Source organism: Poecilia reticulata, chromosome 8 (genome assembly GCF_904066995.2).
Source record: "Poecilia reticulata chromosome 8, P_reticulata-male-v2, whole genome shotgun sequence".
NCBI classification, from domain to species: Eukaryota; Metazoa; Chordata; class Actinopteri; order Cyprinodontiformes; family Poeciliidae; genus Poecilia; species Poecilia reticulata.
This window is the reverse complement of record NC_088837.1, coordinates 4,349,615-4,377,084: the sequence shown is the minus strand read 5'-3', so window position 1 is coordinate 4,377,084 and position 27,470 is coordinate 4,349,615. Positions and strand designations below refer to the sequence as shown.

Sequence of the window (27,470 nt, the reverse complement as noted above, 5' to 3'; positions counted from 1 at the left end):
ATTGGCCGATAGTTGGATGGGACTGAACCCTTTGAGGGATCCTTCTGGATCAGGATTGTACGCCCTTCAGTTAACCATTCAGGGTGAGTCCCATTTTGTAGCAGGTGGTTCATTTGAGCTGCCAGTCGCTCATGGAGGGCAGTGAGTTTCTTCAGCCAGTAGGCATGGATCATGTCAGGTCCTGGTGCTGTCCAGACCTGTTTTACCTGAGACTCTTTCTTGGATGTCTGCCATTGTGATAGTTACCGGGGCTTGCTCAGGGAGGTGGATGTGGTCCTCTCGTAGAGAGGTTCGCCATTACCATTTTGTCTGTCTGGATCTGGAAGTCCCACAGGATCTTAGCTCAGTCATTCTCCACCACCTTTGGGGTGTTCCCCATTTTGATCTCAGTGCTTCCAGTCCATATTCTGTCAGGATTTGGGCATCCAAAAGCTTCCATCCACTGCTTATTTAGAATTTTTTAAAGCTCTCACACACAAAACATTGATAACTCTAACATTTACACACACTAAAATTATAATAATAGAAAGTAGCAATAAAAACAGGATCTGATCCTCAGGTGTAGTAATAAAAAGTGAATTTATTTAAAATAATTCTCTATCCTTGGGTTACTCTGGGTCCTTCAGGCAATGTTCACAAACCAAAGTTTATATTGTTTCACAGATTGACATGGCAAATACAAAACCTGTATAATAAGTTAATATAAACTGTATGTTTAAACATGTAGTTTAAACATATAATCTAAACATACAGTTCAGTCTAAACATGTTTGTTGCTTTGCCTGCACAATTTCTGGTTTATCTAATAATCTAATAAGGTGAAGTACAAATTGCAATCAGGTAATGGTGAATTTAAGGGTCAAGCTTAAGTTGCAGAAATGATTGAAGCAGCTCCATTTCCCAAAAAGGATACATGTGTACATTGGTAAGGAAAGGAGGTTATTTTTTCCTTAGATGCATTAGCCTTTTGGGGACCTAAACAATGTTTTAGTTTTACTTCAGATTTTAGGATGTTTAGATAAGAAAGGTTTAGATAAGAAATGTCATGGTAAAGATTAGAATTGTTAGCTAAAAGTACAATATGCAGGATAAGATTATAATTTGTTCTGATAGAACAGTGTATAATATACTGTCTCAAACTGTAGTGAAAATGTATTATTATTTGTACAAAGTTTTGAAAAACCATACCCTTCCTTCCTTTTCAATATTGTGTGGTTCTTAGTGTTGGTCCATCATGTAAAATTCCAATTAAATAGATTCAAATTTGTGGGTGTAATTTGACAAAATGTGAATTCCTGGGTTACGGCTAGATATGCAAGGAACAACACTCTCACTTTTCAGCATTCTATATCCAATACATTGATTACTAAGCATATCTTTTAGATTTTTATTAGATATAATTCAGAACAAATTAAAAGTAACATTTTAAAAGTACGGATGGACAAGTAACAACAGTAAACATATATATTATTGCTTATTTTTCAGTTTTTGTTCAGTCATATTAATCAAATGTATAGGGAACTCAAAAAAAGAAAATGAAAGTGAAATGTATTAGTTGGGCCACATTGTGGCAACATATGGTTGGCCTCAGTTATCATCATCAAAGACGTCAGCTACAGTCCTGTGGGTACAGAGAGAAGAGTTTATTAGCTACCGGTTAGAAATACTTCAACAGAACTAGTCAGAGTCTACAGTTAGGGTAAAAAGAAAGTACATTCCCTTTAAATTCTTAGGTTTTTGTGCCACTTTATTTTTTGGACTACACCTAATTTTTCCACGGATTTCCAATTTAAAATAACAAATGAACAAAAAAAAAAAGTTAAAATTTACATTTTGAACACATGAAGTTTTATTTGAATAATACTTCAACCTATTAAACATCAGATCATGTTTCACATAAGAACCCAGAATTGGTGAAAGGGAGTACTTTCTGGTGTGACTGTCAATCATAAGACCTACTTGTAAATTGATCCAGTTACTTCATCAACTAGTCCTCCTGGGGTAAAAAGGGACAAAGAAAAGTAACAGCAAAGGCAAAAAATTCTGGTTATACAGAACAGCATTGTCTTTGTCTTTGACCTGTTGTCTTACTTAAGCCAGATATGTTCATACATACCTTATGTTGTTTCAAGAGTCTTTGACAACTTAGAAACATGCTATATAAATAAGATGTATTACTATTTACATAACCTGCATGTCATATAAATTTATGGCGTTTCATGATTTATTTTCCTAGTGAAATTATTAGAATATCAATATTTCTATCAATTTTAATTCATTTAAAAGAAAGGAGCTATGTTCACTTGCTTGAATTTTTTTGTGGGTTTCTTATAATCCAAATAGGCACAAATATAAACAAACAACCCAACTAATATTTGATGAAATGGTTATTAGCAAATTGCAAAAAAACATCTAGCTTCTGCCATAACCTTGGCTGGGTAGTTGACCACTCCTCAACTTTTTATGTAAAATATGGGCTTTTAAGCATAGTCCATAGATTTTTAACATGACTTGGATAAGAGCTTTTCCAGAAGTTTCAATTTAGCCTGCTTTATCCATTCCAAAACCAGGGTAAATGTGTGTTTTGTTATGATCCATCCAAAACACACACTTGAGATCATTTAAGTTATTATATTTTCATATATTTTATTACATTTTCTCACATCTTAATATTGCAAACAAGCATATATGCATACTTACATTCACTCACATGCCCATAACTTAAAGAGAGCCAAGTTACGAACCTTTCAACTTTAACTTGACCAACTTTATATTAAAAAAAGCAAAAAGTGGCTCTTATACGTACACGGGCCAAAGGGTTCAAAAAGGGGGAACAAAATTCAAGCTACTTCTTCAAACTTGAAAAGCAAAGAAACTAAAAAATGGTATCACTAAGCAAATTCAAATGACACAATTATTGATGACCCAAAAATGATTGCAAACATATGTGAAACTTTTTACAAATCATTGTATGAGTCTAGACCAGTGGTTCTTAACCTGGGTTCGATCGAACCCCAGGAGTTCGGTGAGTCGGTCTCAGGGGTTCGGCGGAGCCTCTGCCGCAGAGGTAAAGACACACTTGTGTAAAGTCGTGATGACGCCCCGCTTTGCCATCACTTGCTGCAGAGGATCACGTTACATTGCTTAGCTAATCAGAGGATCACGTTACATTGCTTAGCTAATCAGTGCTGCAGAGGAGCATGGACTCTCAGCATGGATTTGAACTTGTGTCTTTAATTACTTCAGCAAAGCTCACAGTTTTTACCCAATTCTGTAGTCTAAATCTGCTCCTTAGTTGCATCTTTTCGGGGTTGGTACTGCCTCTAGTGGTGTGGGGGTGGTAACACAGCTAATATAATTACATTACTAAATCAGAATGCCGCAACGTATTTTGTGTGTCGGGGGGGTTGGAATAAGGTTAAGAACCACCGGACTAGACATTCTCTGAAACAATTAGTGACCAAAACAAAGTATTATGTGACTCTCTAATCACACATGACGAAATTAAGCTATTAAGATTCTTAAATCAAATAAATCCACTGATACAGATGGACTTACATCACAGGGTTTCCGTCAGTGTATTATAAACATGGCGGCCTGCCAAGCTTATAATACACCACCAGGCTAAACATTGCTTGATTGTGGTTTTAGAAAAATAATAAAAAATAAAAATAAAAACTTTATTTTTTTTATTTAAAACCGGATTGCAAGTGTCTCTGTTGCTCTGAGTGTTTCACTGGTGGAGCAGCTTTATTTCTAAAGGATAAGTTGATAATTGATGCATTTAAAGCCAGGAGAGCAGACCAATCACACAGCTGGCGCCTCTGCGCATTGCCTTTCACTTTATCTCTGAAGTTTACCTCAGCACGGATCGCACACGCCTCCTTTCACTCAAACTGGACACAGGCACATTAAGCTCTATGTGAACCGCAGGAATAACTTGTAGTCGCACTTTCAGAAGTGCGTGTTGAGGGAGTGTTTAGAATGATTCATCTCTGTGAACAAAGCAAGGGCGGCTCAAGGCATAAGCACACAAAGTGGCCTTTTAGGGCCCTGGGGCCGCTAGGTGCTAAGTGGAACAGATTTTTTTTGTAATTATTTCAATGTGATTATATTAACAATAACACATAAATTCATTATAAAGTTGTGATTTTATTTTACACAACTTTATAATATATATGAAGGTGATAATATATGGTAATTACCAGTTTCTGGGGCTGAACAATCTGGAAGGAATGTGTTTAAGATAAAAGCATGAAAACAACCCCGGCAGCGGTTGTACAAGCGTGGCGTCGTGTTTGTACTGGAGAGGAAGACAATGGCTGTAAACATTTAAGAAATGGTAATGAGATAAGTACTGTATCCCTTCCGGAGAACACATGTATTTTAGCTCTCTCTTTCCTCTATGCTTAATGGCGCTCGGAAGAAAAGGAATTAACAACGGAGAGATTTGAATCTCTCCGTACATATAATATATGTATATAATATATACATATATTATATGTATATATTATATACATATAATATATGTATATAATATATACATATATTATATGTATATATTATAAATATACATATAATATATATTTGATGATGTATGTAGAAATATTTCTTTATATGGGCAAAAAGAAAAGTAAAAAAATAAATTGCTCTTGGGGACCCCTGGTGGCAGCGGTAGGTACCGTACTGCACGGTAATACAAGCTGCTCTGCAGTGCACATCCAAAAGCCAAATCACCGGCTTTTTTGCAACATCACAATGTTGCAAAAAAGAACTTATCCTTCACGGAGAGAGAAAAGAAAAAAGAACAGAAAAAAAGCCAAGATAAAAGTTTGTTTTCATGTGTCTTGGTAATGTAATGTTTAGCAAAAAGATTTGCTGAGCTTCTAATAGAAACTTAGCTTGATAGCGACCTTGATCAGTCCAGTTCAACAGCCAAACATTTATGCTAGAATGTTTGCATTGGTGTGAAATTGAGTTTTCACTTTAAAACAGTTTATTCTCATGACTTTTGAGGGCTTTTTTGGTTTCAAAAACGGCGTGTTTGATAAAGTTTGATAAGAATAATTAAAACTTCTCAATGTTTGACATCCATTTTCTTTCACCCTTGTCCCTCAGTGGGGTCAGGAGGTGCTGCTGCCTCTCCAGCTAACGTTCCGGGCGAGAGGCGGGTCACCCTGGACAGGTCACCAGTCTGTCGCAGGGCAACACAGAGACACACAGGACAAACAACCATGCACACACACACACACTCACACCTAGGGACAATTTGGAGAGGCCAATTAACCTGACAGTCATGTTTTTGGACTGTGGGAGGAAACCGGAGTACCCGGAGAAAACCCACCATGCACAGGGAGAACATGCAAACTCCATGCAGAAAGACCAGGGCCGGGAATCGAACCAAGAACCTTCTTGCAGCAAGGCAACAGCTCTACCAACTGTGCCACTATGCAGCCCACAATGTTTGACATTGTCTAGCAAAATTTGTTTGGTAACACTTTATTTGAAGGGGGGTGAATAAGACAGTCACTTGTTATACATACCTTTTGCTGTCATGAGACCCTTATAATTGTGACATTATCCTCCTCTGTTAAAGTGTATCACAGTAAACTAGTAATGAAGATGTCATTGAGTGTCATTACTCTATCACTTTAATGACAGAGTCATGAACATTTCCAGTTACCTCAAGTAAAGTGTGGTCCACTTGAGGTAACTGGAAATGTTCAAGACTTGTTAATGCTGTCTTATAAGGATAACATTTTAAAATTCACCTTTTATTACATTCATGACAAGTTATAATTTCTTGCTTATGTCAAGTTGTCATGACAATGACATTTTGAATAATGTCAATTTTGTATTAAAAGTGTCATAATTTACCTAATGACGCTTTATGACAACAGTCATAAATATTCATTAAGACTTATTCATGTTCATGACAGGTGTTTATGACAGTGTCATGTCAGTCTTGTTCACTCCCCTTCAAATAAAGTGTTACCATGTTTTTCTATCAGGTTGCATGGGTACTACATTGACATATCAATGAGCAACTCTAAGCTCTAGTTAGTTTGCCACTGAGCATGATCATTTATATATCTAAAACAAACATTATTTTTACATCAACTTCTAAGTAATGTGAGACTTCTCCAATTAAAATTTTTTGAAGGCTCAGAATCAGCCCCGTACTGGTTCACATTCTCAGGTGAGAAAGACTCACCTGGTATAAACAAAATTTTAATTACACCTAAGAAAAAATAATTTAATCAAAGTATGTCATGATTATGTGTGTATGTGGGGTGCACTGATTGCAGTTTTCTGGCCAATCCCTGATTGATTTTGGCCAATACCATTTTTTTTGTCTGAAATGTCGCTAAATGTAGCAAGAAAGTCACCGAGTTGGTAACAGTGGGATGAATATTAACTGCAAACGTGCAGACATGACCCATTGGGCCAGTCTGTCAATCAAACCTCTCACTGTAGAGCAGAAGAGGACAGAGGCTATTTTTTAAACCTTTGCTGAGGATAAGATCGGTGAATAAGATTGATTTCACATTTCAGTATCGGCTGATCACCCATTCCCCAAAATTAAAGAAATTGGTGCCGATAAATCGACCAATAAATGTATCCTATATTATGTGTGCATATAGGATATAATGTAAACAGCACTGTCAGAGATGCAAAAAGTTTGGCAGGCGTGTGAAATATGTAATAATATGATTGTTGATTGCAGCCAGTCCACAATATTAGCAAAACTAGAAAATTCCTGCAGAAATTTTACGGGGCCTGCCAAAGTGTGCCCGACAGATTTTTAATAAAGTGTTCTGATGCTAAAAATTAGCAGTAATGCTAAAGAAAGCTGCAATGTAGTCAATAACCTGTGGGGAGTCAGAAGCATGTTCACTAAGCTGTACTTGTACCATTTAGTATGTTGCATAAGCTAAAATGAGCCAAAATGCTAATAATAGCATGATTGCTATCAGTATCATGTTTGGCATCATTAGCATGTTGTCTGTAATTACTTACTCCATTCAGTATATGAAATATTGCTAATAAGTAAGAAAAGCATTCTGATGCTCAACAATAGCATCAATGCTAAGCTGAGCTAAATTGTAGTCAGAAACCTGTGGAGAGTCAGAAACATGTTGATGAAGCTGTACTTGCACCATAAATTTTGTTAAAATTAATGCATAAGGTGAAATGAGCCAAAATGCTAATCTTAGCACGATTGCTATCAGTATCATGTTTGGCATCACTAGCATGTTGTCTGTCATTACTTACTCCATTCACTATACAAAATGTTGCTAATAAGTAAGAAAGGTGTTCTGATGCTTATTATTAGCATCAATGCTAAGCTGAGCTAAATTGTAGTCCAAAAATGCTAATGCTCTGGCTTCCACAAGTCAGTTCTATAACCTGCAATAAATTGCTAATACTATCACCCTACCTATGGCAGTGCACTGACTCACACAGTAAGACTGGCGTATTCCAATTCAGTATTACACATACTGATGGATTTTACACTGTTCATCACCAAGGTCCAATGACTGAAGCTCTCATCAGATCCATCACATTTATATAGCTGATCTGATTCACTGCTACAATTCAACAGCTGAACCAAGTGCTCAATGAAATTCAGTCCCAGACTGACGACTATAAGCTTCGCACATCTTCTTCTCACTCACGGTCCGAAATAAATAAAAAAATAGACAGTCGGTAATTGTTATTTCTCTAATTTTTTCAAGCTTCATATGAAGTATTTCAATTCACACTCAAAAATTCAGAGAAAGAATTTTATGTAAGAAAAAATATAAACAGTCAAATGAAATATTTATTCTTCCCACAATGCATTGTGAGACCTGCCTCAGCGCCTGTTTGTGAGACTACTCACTGCCTCTCTCTGGGACCCGTTGCTATGGTAATCTGGACCTGGGCTGGCTCTCTCTTTCAGACAGTTTGCTGGAGTCAGAGTTTCTATACTTTAGACACTCAGCGTCGGTCTCAAGGACCCTGACAAAAAACCATAACTGTAAACTGTTGTTAAAAGCGTCACTAAAATTACTGACACCTTCCAACACTGTTGTTAAGAAAAGCATTTTAAATATTGATTTAAGCGCTATCTGCCAAATAATTTACATATTTTGATGTGATTTATTAAGAGAGGAAAAGTTATTCTAAAACTTTAAAAACCTTTTGACTCGTTATATCCTCTCTATGCCCGGATTCAGAAAATGCTGTGCGCAAGGACTGAGATCACAGTGATGACAGTGTCACAATAATCAGCATTTATTCAAGACAGATGAACACTATCACCAGAAAAGCACATCAGATAACATCATAAACCTCAGAGCACAAACAACACATGAATTTACCTGAGAAAAGGAAAAAGACAAAAAATGGAAATGAAAGACAGCAAAGACGTCTTTGGAGAATTGCAAGCGCAAATCTGATTTGTTACTCTGTGTGGAAAGTTTTATCTCCCTTTCTTTAATTTATTCAAATAAGGCGAATCTTTGCTCATCCAACCAGGACCCGTCTCTGACCCTCTCTAAAGCTATTTGCTCCCATTGTCTAAGGAGAGCTTCTCCGAACTCCTGCTGGTTTATGGCCTCCACAGATCAGTGTGAAGAGCTGGAACGTCCTACTGATTGTTTCCCGGACAGACAAAGGGCAGATCAGAGATCTTGGCCAACAACTACAGGTAAAATAAAGATCAATAGGCTAAAATAAGTTAGAATTTTAAAACTATAATTAGGCTATTTCAATCAAGTCATGTTAAATTTTAAAACTAGCTTATTTTAAATATATTTTCTTAACAGATTCATAATTTCTCCATTTGTTTTGTTGTCCATCTTTCTCAACAGTAGCCGACCTAACAACCTACCATATCTGGGATGGTCTTGTTCCTCTGTCCATGGCAGGTTCAGTCAATCAGCTGTGGGACACTTGCTGCCTAGTCAAAGTATCATGGGCCTCTAGATTTAAAAGGACAAACCAGTACAGAGCCTCTCTGCTCCTGCAAGTCATACTTCTTGGATGAACAATCACTACTGCTAGCAGCTGTTAGAAATGAAATCTTTGTGTATCTATTCTGTAGTTAATATCTATATGTATCTATTAATAAATGAATTGATGTTGTGTAGAGTTCTGTAAAAACTATTGTAAATAGCTTCTCTTGAGTAATCTACATATGTGTAACTTTTACATTTAAATTGCATCTTTTTGTAAATTTTAAACATGTGGCAACAAAGTATGTGGAGGATAGGAAATGCTAAAATTAAAGCTGCCATTGTGGAACAAAGACATAAGGTTTGTGGCTGTTTCTTTAAAACATTATTTAATAATTATATTAAACACTGTACATGGTTACTACATTACACAAACATAATTACCACAGTTAATAATTTAAGTCATTGACAGAGAAAATGTATTTACAAAAAGCATATCAATTTTATTTCAACAGTATGTACTCAGTGTTTACAACTTAAGAAGACGTCCATGTAGGGTCCTTGGCGGGTGCCAGTCTGCAGTGAACTGGTGGATGACAGAGACAATGCTATACTGTAGTGAGCAGTTTGAAGCAAAGTCCCACCATGTGATCCACAGGGTTTTCCCACCTGAGCACAAACTTCATGCACTTCGTTTCCATAGGCACCACAGCAGAATCAAGTGTAACCTGTTAAAAGGGATATGAAGTTGTTATTCCTATGTTATCAATTTTCTACTGCCAAGTCTACAACCACAGGAAGACAAAGTATAAGAAACTTAACCTTCTACTAACATTTGATAAATATTTATTGGAGAAATGTGAAGTTAATGAGCACATATATATATATGTATATACATACACAGGACAAAAAATGGGATTTTCGTCAGCTATTGACACCTTGTTCTGCCGTGCGCATGGAGATTGACAAAAACCTCTTGCCGAAAGCCCTCAGAGTCGAACACTGCCAAAAATGGTCAAACGCTGTGTGTCCATGTTCCCCTATCACCCCCCTCCCCTTATGCCTAGCAGAGGTTTTTGTATTTAAATGAAGTTGCTGAGTGCCATGCAAATGCAAATCAACTGTTGAGCACCACCTTTTGACTCTTATTCATTTTGTAGCTAATCCTTTTTAATTTCTGTTCACCATTAAGAAGTATGTTTGGAGAAAGAATATTAAAACAATAATCTATCTTATCCATTAAAATATATATTACATGTGTGTTAGGATCACTGAAAAACTTAGTTTTGGTTGAATTGATAATATAAAAGAAGAATATGCATGATTACATACAATAGACTTTTTGTGAAACGTGATCTTACTTTGACATTCCTTCTATCTGAAGATTTATCTTGTGATGGGAGGAATAAAAAAACCATGTTCCAGAGTGGTAGATTGTACATAAAGTATTAACCAGGCCTGTAATTATACAGGTCTAGTGTGTCCAATAGGTTGAAATCTACCGACCAATCACATGTAAGTAATGAATTGTGATGTCATTGTTTTTTCATCCAATGACTGACAATGGACCGCCTTTCATTGGCTAATGCCCATTTTACGTCACAGCGCAGCTATCACGTGGGTTACCGGGTCACAAACTCCTGCTAATGCACATTGTGGACTACCAGACCGACAAAGTTTTTGCGTCAGGACTCGAAAAAAAAAAAGGTTTTCCGTCAGTGGGGTATCTGTACAGGCGATGTCAGGTATCCTGATCGTGTTTGTGGAACTAAAATTCACAGATTTCCAAAATCTGAAATGGAAAGCCTTGCTTGGATCAAAGCTTGTGCACGACCGCATTTGCAGCTCAACCGTCGTAGGATCAATAAGAACAAAGTGTCTGCTGGCGTAAGTATTATAGCTTTGCTTTCTTTGTGTTTAGTGAATGAAAAAAATAAAGTCAATAATAAACACATCCATTATGAAAACCTTTTAGCCAAGTACAGCATAATGGCAGTACTGATACAACTTCTACATCCTGAAGCCTGTCTGTTACACAGCCTTACGTTAGCTGAACAGATCAATATGCAATGTATACCGTATCTGACATATATTAAAGATTTTATTTAACCTGAAAAAGCTTTTTACTAAACTGTAATTGTGTTAGCCACACTAACTATTACTAAACTGTAATCGTGTTAGCCACGCTAGCACCGAGTACCGTGTATAAGTCCTAGGCACATTCGAACCCTCTAAACCATGAATGCCCAACTTACCCAGCCTTGCAAGAACAATAGTCATCAGTGATCTTGTCCACAGCTACATTTATGCTGAGGGTCTGAGGATCTGCTGTTTTCCTCATCGACTGGTATCATTTAGCTGCAACTCGAACAATGTTAGAGGCATCGCGTAGTTAAAACATCTTGATGTCGTCCAAAAAAGATGACATGAACTTGTTGGTTTCCTTGTCCATCGTTGTGGCTGATATTTTGTGAAAATCCGGCAGAAATGTTAAACTAATCGACTCAGAAATACTCTGCAGTCAGTCGAAACAAAAAATCCCATAGAAGCTAAGCTCTGAGAGGAGGTTAATGTGAGACATAAAGTCACGAGGGGCGTTTCTGGGCGGAGCTTGGTAAGGTCCATTCACGTGGGTCTCCTGTTGCTATTCACATGTTAAGTAAAGTCGTTAAGCTGTTAACAACCCCCCCACCTCCCCTCCCCCCCTTGTAGGATTCCGCATTCGACAGCATTCGACTGCGGCCGGCGAAACTGCGCTGCCCCGCCAACTGTCGATTGCTGTCGATATCTGTCGCTGACTAGTTGCATTTGTGTCAGAATATAGGGTCAAAAATCCCCCTTTTCGTCCAGTGATATATATATGCAGTGCAGTTATGCACAGCCAAGAAACTGCACAGAACCCTCAAGCTCCCAGGCTCTGATAGAGGACCCGAGCTCAGAGGATGAAAGACAGAGAGCAAGAGAGAGAGAGACCACCTGCGGAGGGTGAAAAGGAAATTATATACTGTATATATATAAATAGATAGCTCATCACATTTCTCCAATGAAACGTTAATATCTATCTATCTATCTATCTATCTATCTATCTATCTATCTATCTATCTATCTATAACAGCGTCTTCCTCCTCATGTCTTGATCGTAGCAAGAGTTTGACTTCTCAGGACGTGATGGAGTAGCAGGTGTTTGGCATAACTGTCAAGTTTTGGACTTGTGGCTACAGGTAATGTCGCTACTTAGCGGGTGGTGAAACTAGCGTAAGTGAGGAGGGTTTAATACGATCACGCATTTTACATGACGCGTGGCAACCCCTGTCTATACTATAAAAATGTGATTAAGATTAGAGCCTAAATACGTTCTATTTCCAAAACAGAAAGCTGGCTAACATTACGTAACCTAACAAATTACTATTGCTAGCCTAGCATATCAACTAACAGCTATAAAAAAAAACACGTACCTTTGTAGTCAAACTGGTATCATTCAGCGAGGAATTTGTCCAGTTTAGATTATGTTGATGAAGAAAAATTGTTTGCAAATAGTGATATATCTTCAAATCATATTTGTGGCAGCAGCTTTAGAGTCCAGAAACAGCGTTCACTACACACACCGGAACTAAAGATACACTGGTTCGAGTCAAAATGGATGTTGTCTGACGTCATGTGAAAAGGGTCTATTCTCTGTTTAAACCAGCCTGTTTCTCGCAAAAACAGCACTTCGAACAACTCCTTCCCATTCAGGAACCATGACACATATTCGAAAACCGTTTGAAGCGTATGAGAGGGCTATTTGTCTTCTCTGATATTCTCGCGATTCATATCTCTACCTCGCTCACAGTATTAACAGTGATGAGAGAAATATGATGTGCGCTCAGGTCTGACATTTTTCAGAAATATATGGAAAAACATAGGTCTGAGCCTGATTTTATCCTGTCGCGCCACATCGGTCGAAAGCACCTGGAGAGAAAACTGTAAGACCTAGGGACATTTTGAAAACATTATACCAGAGCAGGCATGCTTATCTATGTCCTGACCGACTTCGAGTCAAATCGGGTGATATTTGTGGGCATGAGGGCGAGTTAGAAATTATTTTGGGGTCAGAAATCCAGTCTTTCCCACACTCTTGCGGAAATTGGGAAAGGGTTAGTGTAGTGATAGGGTTAGGAAAGTGAGCTGTGCAAGGCAGCTCACTATCCTGAGAAAAAACTCTTAAAAACAGCTAATTAATGCACCGCCTATGGCGGTGTACTGATGTAAAAGGAATTAGGCAGGCTTTTATTTTGAAAGTTTTAGTAAGCTTTATTTTAATGACCAAACTAGTTCAATGTGTAACTGTGGTTTGTTTAAACCAGTCACATAAAGCCCAAAAGAGCAATTACCTGATGTGAAAAATGTCAAGGCTTTTATTTTGAAATTTTCAGTAAGCTTCATTTTAAATGGCCACACTAATCCAATGTGTAACAGTAGTTGAGTTAAACCAGTTATATAATAACCAAAACAGCAAGTAGCTCTAACTGCAAGCTCAGGCCTTCTCTATATTAACTGAGTATTCCACCATGTTGTAGTTCTGACCTTCTGGTCTTCCCTCTGTAATAAAGTGTTCCGCCATGTTTAGAACTACAGAGACTCTGTAGTCCAAACCAGCAGCCTTTCTATGTATTCTGTTGCCATAGTGATCAAGCCTCAGTTTTAATGAAAAAAGCTGTCCGAACGACCCCTTCCCGTTCAGGATCCGTAATGCTGATCCAAAAACCTTTTGAAGCGTATGAGAGGGCTATTTGTTGTCTCCGATAGTCCCGTGATTCATATCTGTAGGTCATTCACAGTAATTGCAGTGATGAGAGAAATATGGTGTGCTGAGCTCAAACGGTTTTCAAAAATCTATGGGTTCGTTCACACTGCAGCCTGAAGTGACCCAATTCCGATTTTTTTGACGTAATGCGACCTGTATCCGATCTTTTCATGGCAGTGTGATCAGCACAGGTCGGATTCTTTTAGAATGTGACCCATATCCGATACGTATCCGATTCAAATGCGACCGATTCAGTGACGTTCATCCAAACTGAACGTCACTGATTCTCAACAAATCTCACTATTCTGCGTCCTGAGACGCGCAAGTGGGAAGAAAAACAACAACCATGACGGACTATATGAGGATTAAGTTGTTAATTTGCTGCTCTGGCCGGATAACAACTTCAAATATGTAAGCTAAGCTCCACCGTTAGCCTCCATGTTTACTTCCGCAAACACTGAGCTCTTCTTCTTCTTCTTATGGCGGTTGGCAGAACACTGGGAATGCTGACGCTATGGCGCCCTCTACTGCGCATGCGGGACACTTTCAGGTCGTTTGCCCGTTTACACTGCAGAACACATACAGGAAGCATTTACTGGCAGTGTGAATGACCCGGGAAAAAAAAACGGAATTGCCAAAATATCGGAATTGAGTTACTTCAGGCTGCAGTGTGAACGCACCCTATGTGAAACCCTGGGGAGGAGCGTCAGTTAGTCCTGTCCCATCACTTTGCTCTGAAGCACCATGACAGAAAACCGTAAGCCCTAGAGAAATTACGAAAACACTTTACCGGAGCAGGCATTCAGTGCGATTTCATGACCAACTTTCATACCAATAGTACACGTTTTGCGGCCATAAGAGCAATTTCAAAATTATTTTGGGGTCAAAATTCCACCCCGTTTCAAACTCTAAAAAAGCGGCAGTTGGTGTCAGTTACACTCTGTGTTTCGGCAGTTGGAAATTTTGCTCATTTTTCACTTTTTACGTCGCCGTCATAACTCCGATTCCCAATAAAAAAAAATAGCTCCCTTCGTGGGATTGAGCCGCACATTTTGATAGCACTTTTGTGGGTGAGCACACAGCGGTATGAGCTGCATTAACGATAATGTAAGAAGATGTTATGATAAACAGACATTCTATTAGGTGTAGAACAATAGGTGCCTGCCATGCATTACATGGGGGGGCATGCCAAAGTGTGCCCGTCGGCTTTGACCCAGCGTTATGATGCTAAAAATTTGCATTAATGCTAAAGAAAGCTGCAATGTAGTCAATAACCTGTGGAGAGGCAGAAGCATGTTAACTAAGCTGTACTGGTACCATTCAATATGTTAAAATTCATGCATAACCTAAAATTAGCCAATATGCTAATGTTAGCCTAAATGCTGGCAGTAGCATGTGGAGCAAAAGGACCATGTTGTTTTAATTTTACTTGCTCCATTCAGTATACTAAACATGTCTAATTATTGAGAAAATTAACTAATAGCTAAGTTTAGGTAAAAGGCTAGTGCCAATGCACTGCCTTGCTGTGCAATGTGTTACAGTAGTTTGTTTAAACCAGTCTCATAAAGCCCAAAAGAGCAATTACCTGATGTGAAAAATGTCAAGGCTTATATTTTAAAATTTTCAGTAGGCTTCATTATTGTTACACATTGGGTTAATGTCCACATTAATCCAACGTGTAACAGTCCAGCTATACAATGCCCAAAACAGCAAGTAGTTCTAAATGCCAGCTCAGCCCTAATGTGTGCTATTTGAGAGTTCTGCCATGTTGTAGTTCTGCTATAGTAATTAATCCTCAGCCAACTGCTGTGTGTGCTGCGCAACGCAATGCACTAGGGGGCAGTGAAGTACTACTCATTGTGCTAATATCCTGAGTAAAAAAGGTTAAAAAAAGCTACATATTATTGCGCCGCCATAGGCGGTGCACTGACATGAGATGAATATGCAGGCATTTATTTTGAAAGTTTCAGTAAGCTTTATTTTAATGACCACACTAATTCAATGTGCAACTGTGGTTTGTTTAAACCAGTCACATAAAGCTCAAAAGAGCAATTGCCTGATGTGAAAAATGTTCATGCTTTTATTTTGAAATTTTCAGTAAACTTCATTTTAAATAGCCACACTAATCCCATGTGTAACAGTGGTTTGGGTAATCCAGCTATACAATGCAAAAAAAGTAAGTAGTTCTAAATGTCAACTCAGCCCTCCTCTGTAATAACTGAGTGTTGCACCATGTTGTAGTTCTGACCTTCTGCTCTGCCCTCTGTATTAGTATTCCGCCATGTTTAGAACTACAGAGACTTCGTAGTCCAAACCAGCAGCTTCTAATTTCTCTATATTCTGTTGCCATAGTGATTAAGCCTCTGCCCACTGTGGTTGTGTGTGTGAGAGACTTTATCTGTCATTATGGGACACCCTGTCAGTTTTAATGAAAAAAGCAGTCCGAACGACCTCTTCCCATTCAGGATCCGTAAGACCGATCCAAAAACCGTTTGAAGTGTATGAGAGGGCTATTTGTCGTCTCCGATAGTCCCGTGATTCGTATCTGTAGGTCATTCACAATAATTGCAGCAATGAGAAAAATTTTGTGTGCTGAGCTCAGAAATTTTTCAGAAATGTATGTAAAACATGGGGAGGAGCGTCAATTTGTGCTGTCCCATCACTTTGCTCTGAAGCACCTTGACAGAAAACCGTAAGCCCTAGAGAAATTTTGAAAACATTTTCACGGAGCAGGTATTCGGTGCGATTTCATGACCAACTTTCATACCAATAGTACAAGTTTTGCGGCCATGAGAGCAATTTCAAAATTATTTTTGGGTCAATATTCCACTCCGTTTCTCACTCTAAAAAATCGGCAATTGGTGTCAGTTACACTCTGCGTTTCGGCAGTTGAAAATTTTGCTCGGTTTTCACTTTTTACGTCCCCGTCGTAACTCTGATCCCCAATAAAAATAATAGCTCCCTTCTAGGCATCGAGCCGCACGATTTGATACCACTTTTGTGGGTGGGCACGCAGCGGTATGAGTCGCATTAACGGTGACGGAAGAATAATAACTAGAAAATTCCAGCAGAAATTTTAAAGGGGCATGCCAAAGTGTGCTCGTAGGCTTTGACCCAGCGTTACAATGCTAAAAATTAGCATTAATGCTAAAGAAAGTTGCAATGTAGTCACTAACCTGTGGAGAGGCAGAAGCATGTTGACTAAGCTGTACTTGTACCATTCATTATGTTAAAATTAATGCATAAGCTAAAATATGCTAATGTTAGCCTAAATGCTGGCAGTAGCATGTGAAATCAACAGGACCATGTTGCTTTCATTTTACATGCTCCATTCAGTATACTAAACATGTCTAATTAATGAGAAAATTAGCTAATAGCTAACTTAAGGTAAAAGTGCTAGTGCACTAGTCAAAAGCTGTGAAATGCTAATGTTAATGTTCATTATCCTGAGAATAAATAACATAAAAAAAGTTTAATATTATTGCACCGCCTATGGTGGTGCACTAACCTGAGGGGAATATGCAGACTTTTATTTTGAAACTTTCATTAAGCTTCATTTTAACTACCTTACCAATTCAACGTGTAACAGTAGTTTGTTTAAACCAGTCACATAAAGGCCAAAAGAGTAATTACTTGATGTGAAAAAGGTCAAGGCTTTTATTTTGAAATTTTCAGTAGGCTTCATTATTGTTACACATTGGATTAATGGCCACGACTGTTACACGCTGGCCACATTAATCCAGCGTGTAACAGTCCAGCTATATAATGCCCAAAAAAGCAAGTAGTTCTAAATGCCAGCTCAGCCCTAATGTGTGCTATTTGAGAGTTTCACCATGTTGTGGTTCTGCTATAGTAATTAATCCTCAGCCAACTGCTGTGTGTGTGCTGCACAGGGCAATGCACTAGGGGGCAGTGATGTGCTATTCTTTGTGCTAATTTCCTGAGAAAAAAAGGTTAAAAAAAAAGCTACATATTATTGCACCGCACTGATGTGAGAGGAATATGCAGGCTTTTATTTTGAAAGTTTCAGTAAGCTTCATTTTAATGACCATTGTCGTGAAACCTGGTATAAGCATGTGAGATCTGTCCAGGTACACGCAGAAAATGGAATAAAGGCCTGAGAAATAACAGTAAACCTTGTATAATGATTTAATGATGATTATGGTTTGTAACAGGTTTAAAATAATAATACACATGCCAATGAAGGAATGTCTGTAATCTATGATCAAAAATATATGTTCTGTACTTTTAATCAGCTGAATGTTATAATGTTATAATGGAAATTGAGGTTTGAACAACTTGATTGTTGTATAATAATAATTGATTATTAAAGATTAAAGATAATGAGTGAGGAAGAAATATACTCAAGTAATAGGTCGACAAAGTAACACATTGATTATGTTTTGTAAGAAAAGAAAGACTTAGAAGGAGAAACTGTGTGGAATGAGTCATTACTGAGTGGGGGCGAGGGCGCGGCAGAATCAGAAACAGATGGTCAACGGAAAACAAGGAAAGTACCGGCGATGTTGTAATGAGGTATGAATGAGTCATAAGAGAGTTGGGGAAAGTTGGGACTTTCCACAGACAGTGAGACGCAGTGGGAAGGTTCTGAAGTAACGCAGCCCTGCCCCGTAGACCGCCCTGGGTTGAGAGGGCTTAAAAACTGGAGCACAGGGGAGGAAAGGAGTTCTTCGTCCGCGGCGCAGAAGAGGAGCCAACAAGAGGAAGCAGGCTAAAGACCAGCAGAGGACTAAACCCCGGGACCAAGGGAAGCTCAAAGACTTCACGCCGCCAAGAAGGGACTAGTTCCACTAGCCACCGACCCTGGTTCCAGATCCGACCAACTCCTCTGCCTCTACCCAACGCTCTCAACTCTGTTGCAGCCGACTTGGAGAAGAGACGGAGGTCATTTAATGACAAAGATTCTGCACGTTATAAGGACAACGCACAGTTTTGCTCCGCTTCTCTTCAGAAAGAGGACTTTGCTCCGACTGAACAAATACTCTGACCAAGGACATCTAAAGATTACAGCTGCTGAGACCAAGAACCATTGGGTATGAGTTGACCAGCTTCCCCCAAAGCCTCGCTCAGTGAACTTAGTGACACAGGTTAGGGATAAGAATAAGGATAGGATGTGATTGATTTTAATTTGATTTTATTATATTCTTACCCATTTCATAACCTTTGGGAAATTAACCTGCTTGTCATATGCCCCTGCTAAAGCTTGCTTAATAAAATTATATTCTAAAGTTTCAATGAGAATTGTGAACAGTGAGTTTAATTGTGTCAGTCTTAATTATTGTTGGTTCTCCTAAATATGCTAAAGTTAACATACATGATTCTAGAGATAGGGTGGCTTTGTGGTTTCCTCTGGTGAGTGTTAAAATAATGACCCTGGGACTTAAATCTAAGTCACTGAACTTATTCTAGCCGTTAACAAGTGCCGTTATGTTAGGAGAGGAGCTACCGTTAACAGGAGTGGTTGTAGGGGTTATGCAGCTGTGAGGGCTACTCAGCTGATTGTTCCTCAACTGTAAAGGGTCATAACTTCTGGATCGAAGGTAGTCAGGGCTAGACGAGTCCTTTCCTTCTACTCAGGCCTCTGTATTAAGGTGTTCCGCCATGGTTAGACTTGCTTCGCAAGTCAGTCACTGCTCTCCTTATGCATTGCTATGGCATGCCCCTAATAATAAAGAGGCATTCTATTAGGTGTAGAACAATAGGTGCCTGCCATGCAATGCATGGAGGCAGTGACTGACTTGCTTCGCAAGTCTGTTACTGCTCTCGCTATGCATTGCTATGGGCAGGCCCCAACTAGAAAATTCCTACAGAAATTTTATGGGGCCTGCCAAAGTGTGCCCATCGGCTTTAATCAAGCATTTTAGCTATAGTTTGCACACTGCTCTTTACACCTGAAATGAATATGGAGCTTAAACATACAATAGAGCTTCGGAGCGTGATGTCACTGGTCTAGTCGGAGGGGTATCAGCGCCATCTTTGTTGCCACCGACAAAAACGACTGTCTCACAGATATTTTAGCTATGGCACGAACTTGCTGCGTTATTGGGTGTAATGTCCGATCACACGACCAAAAAGGTAAAAAAGATGGAAAACGGACTTTCGTTTCACTATTTTCCTGCTTGGAAAGAATGCGAGGAGGCTAAGCTATCGGAGCTAACAAAAAGAAGACGAATGTCCTGAGTGTCAGCGGTTGAGACGTCCTGATATTTACCTTCTCCAACATCCCCAGATATCTACAAGTTTCTTCCAGACATTTCCATTCTGGTGAGTGTCTGAATTTGCTTTGTTGATGTGTCATAATTTTTTTGTTATGATTTTGTCTGAGTGTCATGTTCAGTTTATGTTGAGTTCATTTAAGTGGGTCAACCTTGTTTAGGTCGGGCTAATATTGTTTAGGTAGCATAGCCCGAGTTTTGTCAGTGGACATCAATGTTATTACATTATTGTGAAGTAAACTATTTTACTAGTGTTATCAAATTTACAGTATTAATACTGATGTGTTCTGTTATGTCCTCTTAAAGGCAAACCGACGTATGAAATGGATGAGCTCAATCCAGACTGGGTTTCAGTGCTGAATATGGGTCACTGAGGTAAACGCCACAACGTCGGACCGACATGGGCGTCAATTAAAGAGGCGATACAGCAAAACCATCAACAAGTGGGGGAGCGAGTTACAGAGACTGTTTTTATTATTAACCCCAGAAGAGGTAAATAATGCCACAAGAGGCTGTAGATGAGGAGCAAATTGGAGAGGCTGATGAGGAAATGCCAGGAGAGGAGCTCAGCAAGGCTGCAGAAATATGTATACAGTTGGAAGTGGCTGTTTTCTCTCATTCAATAATTTCATGTGGTAAACATTCATGAAACATTTGATTCAAGCACTTCAAGTTGCATGTAAACAGGTGAAGAAATAAATCACATTTAAAGTAAAAATGTGATATTTAAAATATTTCAGGTAATAAACATACACGTGGTAGATTATATTTTTAAATAAACATTGTATGTGATTAAAGTAAACAATTATATAATCAGACATCTGTCAGGACACTGGGTTCTTGGGTATGTTTTGCTTTTCGTTTTATTTAGCTTCATGTTTTAGTTCACTTTAGTTTAGCCCAGTGATGCCCAAAATGGGTCCTGGAGGCCCGGCATCCTGCATATTTTAGTTATCTCCCAGGTTTAACGCACTTGGATCAAATGATGGCTCGTTAGATGGCCTAAGGAACATTGACAAGCTGAAAAGGTTGTTGCTACCAGCAGGGAGAGAACTAAAACGTGCAGGATGCCGGAGCTAGAGGACCGACTTTGGACACCCCTGGTTTAGCCCTTCATAATTATTTTGATATTATTTGAGGTATTTAGTGTAGTTAGAATTTTATTATTGCTTTCCTTATTTTCAGTCCTTTACAGTGTTTCTAGTTAGGTTAATTCTTTAGTTAAGGTTCTGTCCTCGTTTGTCTGGGTCCATCTCAAGCCTTCTTTAATGACTATAGTTTAATTGTATTTTATCCTTCAAGTCACTTCTTATTTCAGCCTCGCTGCAGTGTTTCTAGTAATGTTAGCTGTTCTTCCATGTTCAAGTGTGTGTATATATATATATATTAGAGATGTGCCGATCAGGTTTTTTCCTGCCGATACCGATATCAATCACCCATGAGGGCCGATCACCGATACCGATCACATAATTATTATTTTTTTATCATAAACACTACCGTTTACATTATGTGGAAAAAGGAACCATGAATTCACCTTAATTTAGACAAAAACTTGTTTTTAAGAACTTTTTCCAAGAAGAAAACTAAACAAAACAGGCATTGTGCAAATTGTATTGCTATTGATAATACTATCTTTAACAGACTGATAACATATGAAGGCTCTGAAGAGGCTAAATAATGCAAAGAGTCCAAATAAAACCTCTCAACATTGCCAAAAAAATTCAAGTATAAAACTTAACATTAAAGGCAAATACAGGATCCATTACAATAAACAATCCAGAGTTACTGAATGAAAACTTCCTGATAGCATGGCGGCTAGCTGATTACTGCTAGTTCTGAGTGGCTGTTTCTGACTGAGTGGAGTAATTATGCAGAACAGGGAGGAGATCCATTATTTTTTAGAGATTATCTGTCTCATGTTAGGACAGCGATTAGCAGCGATTCAACAGCGAGAGCAGAACCAGCGTCTTACATTGCAGCTCGAAGACTTAAATAATTTTGCGGGTTATTTGTTTAGCTCTCTGACCGTCTGTGCGCTGCTTTACCTGCTATCTGATCCTCCATATGTCTTTTTTACTGCAGTGAGCCTCGATGTTGCCATTGTTTTTATGCCATATTAGATTCGTCGTGTCGTGCATTTTGACCTGCTTCAATTTTCCGCCACAACACGCAAACTTCCCCATTCACTCAGTGCGTTATAGTTCCACATCACTTAGGATTTGTTGCTGCGCGTTTGCGCAGTGAAGGAAAGAGGAGACCAGCTGCACAGGCAGGCTGAGAAATGAGATGCAGGTTATCGGTATTGGCAACAAGAGACCGTGATCGGCGATCACCGATCACCGATCATACACTTTTTCATGAAAATTGGCCGATTATGATCGGTGACCGATCGATCGGCACACCTCTAAAATATATATATATATATATATATATATATATATATATATATATATATACACTGCTCAAAAAAATAAAGGGAACACTTAAACAACACAATATAACTGCAAGTAAATCAAACTTTTGTGAAATCAAACTGTCCACTTAGGAAGCAACACTGATTGACCCGACGAGGGTCCCCGTTGTCAATCAGTGTTGCTTCCTAAGTGGACAGTTTGATTTCACAAAAGTTTGATTTACTTGCAGTTATATTGTGTTGTTTAAGTGTTCCCTTTATTTTTTGAGCAGTGTATATACTTTAGTAATTCTAGTTAGGTTTTTTCTTTGTTTAGATCTTCACCACGTGTTGCCAGTCGTTACCTTTGTCATCCCTTGTGTCTCCTATTTCATTGTGTTTTGGATTTCCTTGTTTTCCCTGGATTTTTGATTTAGTTTTGTTTAGTTTATTAAAAATAACATCTTCATAAAGTACATCAGCTGCCTGCTGCGTTTGTGTCCACAGCCACACCACATCATGACACAAACCAGATGAAAAGAGCCCATCTTTAAATAATTCATGTGTAATTAAACAATAAAGATGACGTACATTTTATGAAATAGATCACACTTTAAGTAGATATTTGTTGTAGTTTACATATTTCAGGTAAGTAAACATGCAATGAAATAGATACAGTCCTAGAATTTCATGTAATTTAACATTACAGGTTACAAATGTGCTTATCATCTGAGGTAATACATTTTATGAACTTTTAAAAAAATATATTTTTTAAATATAAATACGGTTAAAAATTAAAAAAGGGGTCAAAATGAAATAAAAATATGCCTCATCTATATGGTCTAGTAGAATAATTTCACTCAGATTTTGAGTTAATGGGGCACACAATTTGGAAGCTATTGAAGAAAACATTTAATATTTAAAATATTGAATATGACAAACATTTTATAGAGGATAGTGTGCCTCGTTTAATAGCATGAATGACCACTTTTTTGTATTAGTTGGTCAAAAGACAAAGCATTTATTTACAGGAGTGTTCGGAAATTGACGGTCCCGATGTGAACCTCCGAGCGCTTTAGGAGGCATCGGTAGAGAACAGCTGGCTGAAATTAGCGTTCATAAATCGGATCAACCTTGAGCTGAACGTCCCTTCCTCCGCGGAGGACGAATATCCAGTATCCAATTTGCAAAACAACTTTGCAGCGGTCGGTAATACAATGAAACACCAGTGTTCTATATAGTTTGTTTTGGTCTGTAGGCTGCAAACATGGTGCCGAATTACTTGAACATCATACGCTGTGACATCAGTTCTAAAATAATAACACTTACTTTGTTCAACAATGTCAATTGGCTGAGGCTCTTGCCAGATCCATCACCATAGTTCTATGACTGATCTGGTTTACTGCAACAATAAACTGTCAGAACCCAATGTTTATGAGCTTCACTCCGAGACTGACGAGTATAAGCTTCGCACATGTGGTTCTCACTCACGGTACAAAAAAAATAAAATAAAGGCAGTCGATAATTGTTTATTTCTCTAAATCTTTCAGCCTTCATACTAAGGATTGTAATTCACACTCAAAAATTCAGAGAAATAATAATTTTATCTAAACAAAATATGAATAGTCACAGGAACTATGTATTCTTCCCACAATGCATTGTGAGACCTCTCTCTGCGACTGTTTGTGAGACTACTCACTGCCTCTGGCTGGGACCCGTTGCTATGGTAATTAATTATCTGCACCTGAGCTGGCTCTGGAGACAGAGTTTCTATATTTGAGAGACACCCAGCTCAGTTTCAAGGACCCTGACAAAAAACCCTAAGTCCTAGCAAATTTCTATGTCATGGCCAACTTTTAGACCAATAAGGCGATATTTGTGCCTGTGAGGGGGAGTTAAAAAGAGTTTTGGAGTCAGAAATCCACAGTCCTGTGTGTGTGTTTCAGAGAGATAGATTACTGAGTCTGTGAGACACTCAGCCTCAAATTTTCTCGTTTTTCTTAATTTACGTCATCATTTTAACTCAGAATCCCACTAAAAGTAATAGCTCCCTTCTCGGCATCAAGCTGAAGGTTCTGATATCACATTTGTGGGGACGCACACAGAGGTACGAGCCGCATTAAAGGTAATGGAAGAAAAATAAATAAACTATAATAAAGAGATATTCTATTGGGTGTAGAACAATAGGTGCCTGCCATGCAATGCATAGAGGCAGTGACTGACTTCTGTCAGTCACTGCTCTCCCTATGCATTGCTATGGGCAGGCCCCAACTATAGGGCCCCCCAAGACCAAATTTCGCTTAGGGCCTTTAGGGGCTTGGGCTGGCCCTGCCCACACATCTAGTTTAGGACAGCTTATCAATGGATCGGGTGTTTAAATGAGCTAATCAACCACCAGGAGTGTTCAGGCGATCGCTTCTTAATGACCACAAAATAAATATCAAGCCTGAAAATTCCAAAAATATAAAACTATAACGGAGTGAATGTTCTGTTTTGATATTTCTGCATACTTTGTGTGGGAATTCTTTTAGTGTGCTTTTTTTTTATGTTAATTCCTAATACATTTGAACTTAATCTTTGCTCTTTCAACTCCTGGAGCTGTTGTCTGATGGTTGCCATGGCAAACGAGTCTACATCCAGAGAGAATTCATAGTTTACATATTCGAACATTGACACTTTTCGCATCTTTAATGTAAGCCACATATTAAAGAAATTGGATCAGTAATATGGTGACTGTAATTATTATTTGTAACAGATTACTACTCATTCAACATTGGAACAGTAAATGATTTTGTTTACTTGATTAATGGTGTCCGCCGTCCACAGGTGCACATCAATGGCTTTTGGAGCTAATAAGTGATGTTCAATCCAGTAACATATTATTATACATATACAGTAACCCTAGGAATCACAATCTCCTCCACCTCCTTCCTGAATTACAGTAATGCACCGCTCTGACCAAAAGCAACCAATCAGAACTCGTAGGACGCTCTTAGCGCTGTCAATTATCCTCATTCACTCGCTGCTAAATGTGCTAATGGTGGAGAAACAACTTATCATTATAAGAAATCTTTTATCTGCCATCATTGCTAACTTAACTGAACATTCACAGTTTGAATCTGCACAGCTCTATCTGCGTTAACTGACTGGTTGTTTCTAGCACTGGGAGAAAGCAGAGAAAATCGATTTTTCACAGATTACCTCTCATAACATACTGTCATAACATAATGACAGTTTTTAAAAATATGTGAAAAAATATTTATATAAAAGTTACATACTGTAGCTTTAATTTCACTCAGGAGAGGATGAATCGGTATGAATATATTGGTAATTTATTTCCTTAATTCATTAAATGCTAGTAAAAGGAGGCAAACAATAGTTTGTAACTAAGCTAACTATGCTAAATGCAGTGGTAGAGAAAGTACTCAAAAAATTTACTTAAGTAAAAGTCAAAGTACCACATTAACATTTTACTTAAGTAAAAGTAAAAAAGTACTGGTTTTTAAAAATACTTAAGTATTAAAAGTAAAAGTACTTGCTGAATGCATTACCTAATCACTAATATCATTAAGTGGACCGATCATATGATCATATGTCACAGATAAAACATGTTTTTATTGCGTTTACTCTGTAACATAGTTTAGACTTAGATATGTGATTCTATGCATCATAATTTCAGGGATGGAAACATCTCGTCTCCTGTCCTAACATAACATGAACTTCACTTTTTTGCCACACATTTATTTTGAAAGAAATTCAACTGGCAGAGGAGGACATGGAACCAAGGAGCCTCGTAGCAGAGTTGTAGTCTGGACCACTGAACCCAAGACCAAATCAAAACCAGCACCCCGCGCTACATGACAATAACATTTAGTGCACCTATCAAAACTGCTTCTCAAATTGATCTGAAAGATTCACTTTCCCACCTAGATATTAAATACTTAGAGCTGAAATAAATTTAACCAGTATCAATTCAAACTCTTCTTCATTCTGTTTTGCTTTCATCTCTGTGCCACAATACACAGAGGTCTCCTGCCACCCCTAAAAAAATAACGCCCTGTGCAGTTGCCCATATTGCCAATGTCAGAAATAATAATTGTCTGCACCATTAAACATAGCAATTAACAACGCTCAACTATGAACACTGTCCAAGGCCCAATAAGCAAGAAGTAACCAAGCAGGAGGAGCATGTGACTGTTCTCATCCTCCCTCCTGCTGCAAAGTCTGCCACCACGACAGGAGACGAAAACAAAGAGCAATGAGCATGCTCTGCGTTTCTACGTTCTTGTTTTATTTATTCACCAATTAAATATAAATATATTTTAATGAAATAAAATAGCTACTGCAGTGTACGCAGAGCATTACAAGAACAAAGAACGGCTCTCACTGAGGCTTCAGTACTATAGGACTTAGTCAAGATCCATCCAGAAGAATCGGATCGTCCATGAATGTCATATTACAATATTGCACTTTGGTCACAGCGTTGTCCCATATCTGCGACATGTCAGTCATCACAGATGCAACATGTGTCTCTGTACAGCTAGTTTTGCTAGCATCACGTCCACGGAGCTTACCTTTCTTAAAGCTTTCCTTCCAAGCGACGTTAAAAATTGGACCAAGTCCCACCGTCTGTGAAAGCGAAGCGCTGCTGATTTTACATGTCGCCATATCTTATGATTTATGCAGCGCTATTATATTACTGACGCTCAGAGGAAACCACTGCGCATGTCTGGAGCTCCGCAGCGAGTAAAGGTGGAGCCGATGGGTGACAACAGACACTAAGTCACGTTATTGCTTGGATTTTACGGCGCCACCTTAAGACCCTGAACTTCACATTTTAACGGGGGAAAAAAACACAACGCGACTTGGATGTAACGAGTAACGCGACAGTTTTGTAGAAATGTAGTGAAGTAGAAAGTACAGATACTTACTGTAAAATGTAGTGGAGTAAAAGTAGAAAGTATCCATTATTAAATCTACTTAAGTAAAGTACAGATACATGAAAATTGTACTTAAGTACAGTAACAAAGTACTTGTACTTCGTTACTTCCCACCACTGGCTAAATGGTTGATAATCTCACAGTCTACTCACCTCTCGGAGAAAAATTAGGTTAG

At 38.4% G+C, this 27,470-nt stretch overlaps 1 protein-coding gene across 1 annotated transcript in view; it reads right to left on the bottom strand.

Annotated features, from left to right (window-relative positions):
- Positions 1-560: 560 nt before the first annotated feature.
- LOC103468136 (uncharacterized) overlaps positions 561-27,470 on the bottom strand; it is a 43,802-nt gene continuing 16,892 nt past the window's right edge. The window contains exons 5-6 of the mRNA XM_008414999.3: positions 1,959-1,995; positions 561-1,620 (exon numbers count right to left, since the gene is read on the bottom strand). Coding sequence (XP_008413221.2) covers positions 1,587-1,620; positions 1,959-1,995 — 71 coding nt within the window. The 3' untranslated portion in view covers positions 561-1,586. The remainder of the gene's footprint in view (positions 1,621-1,958; positions 1,996-27,470) is intronic.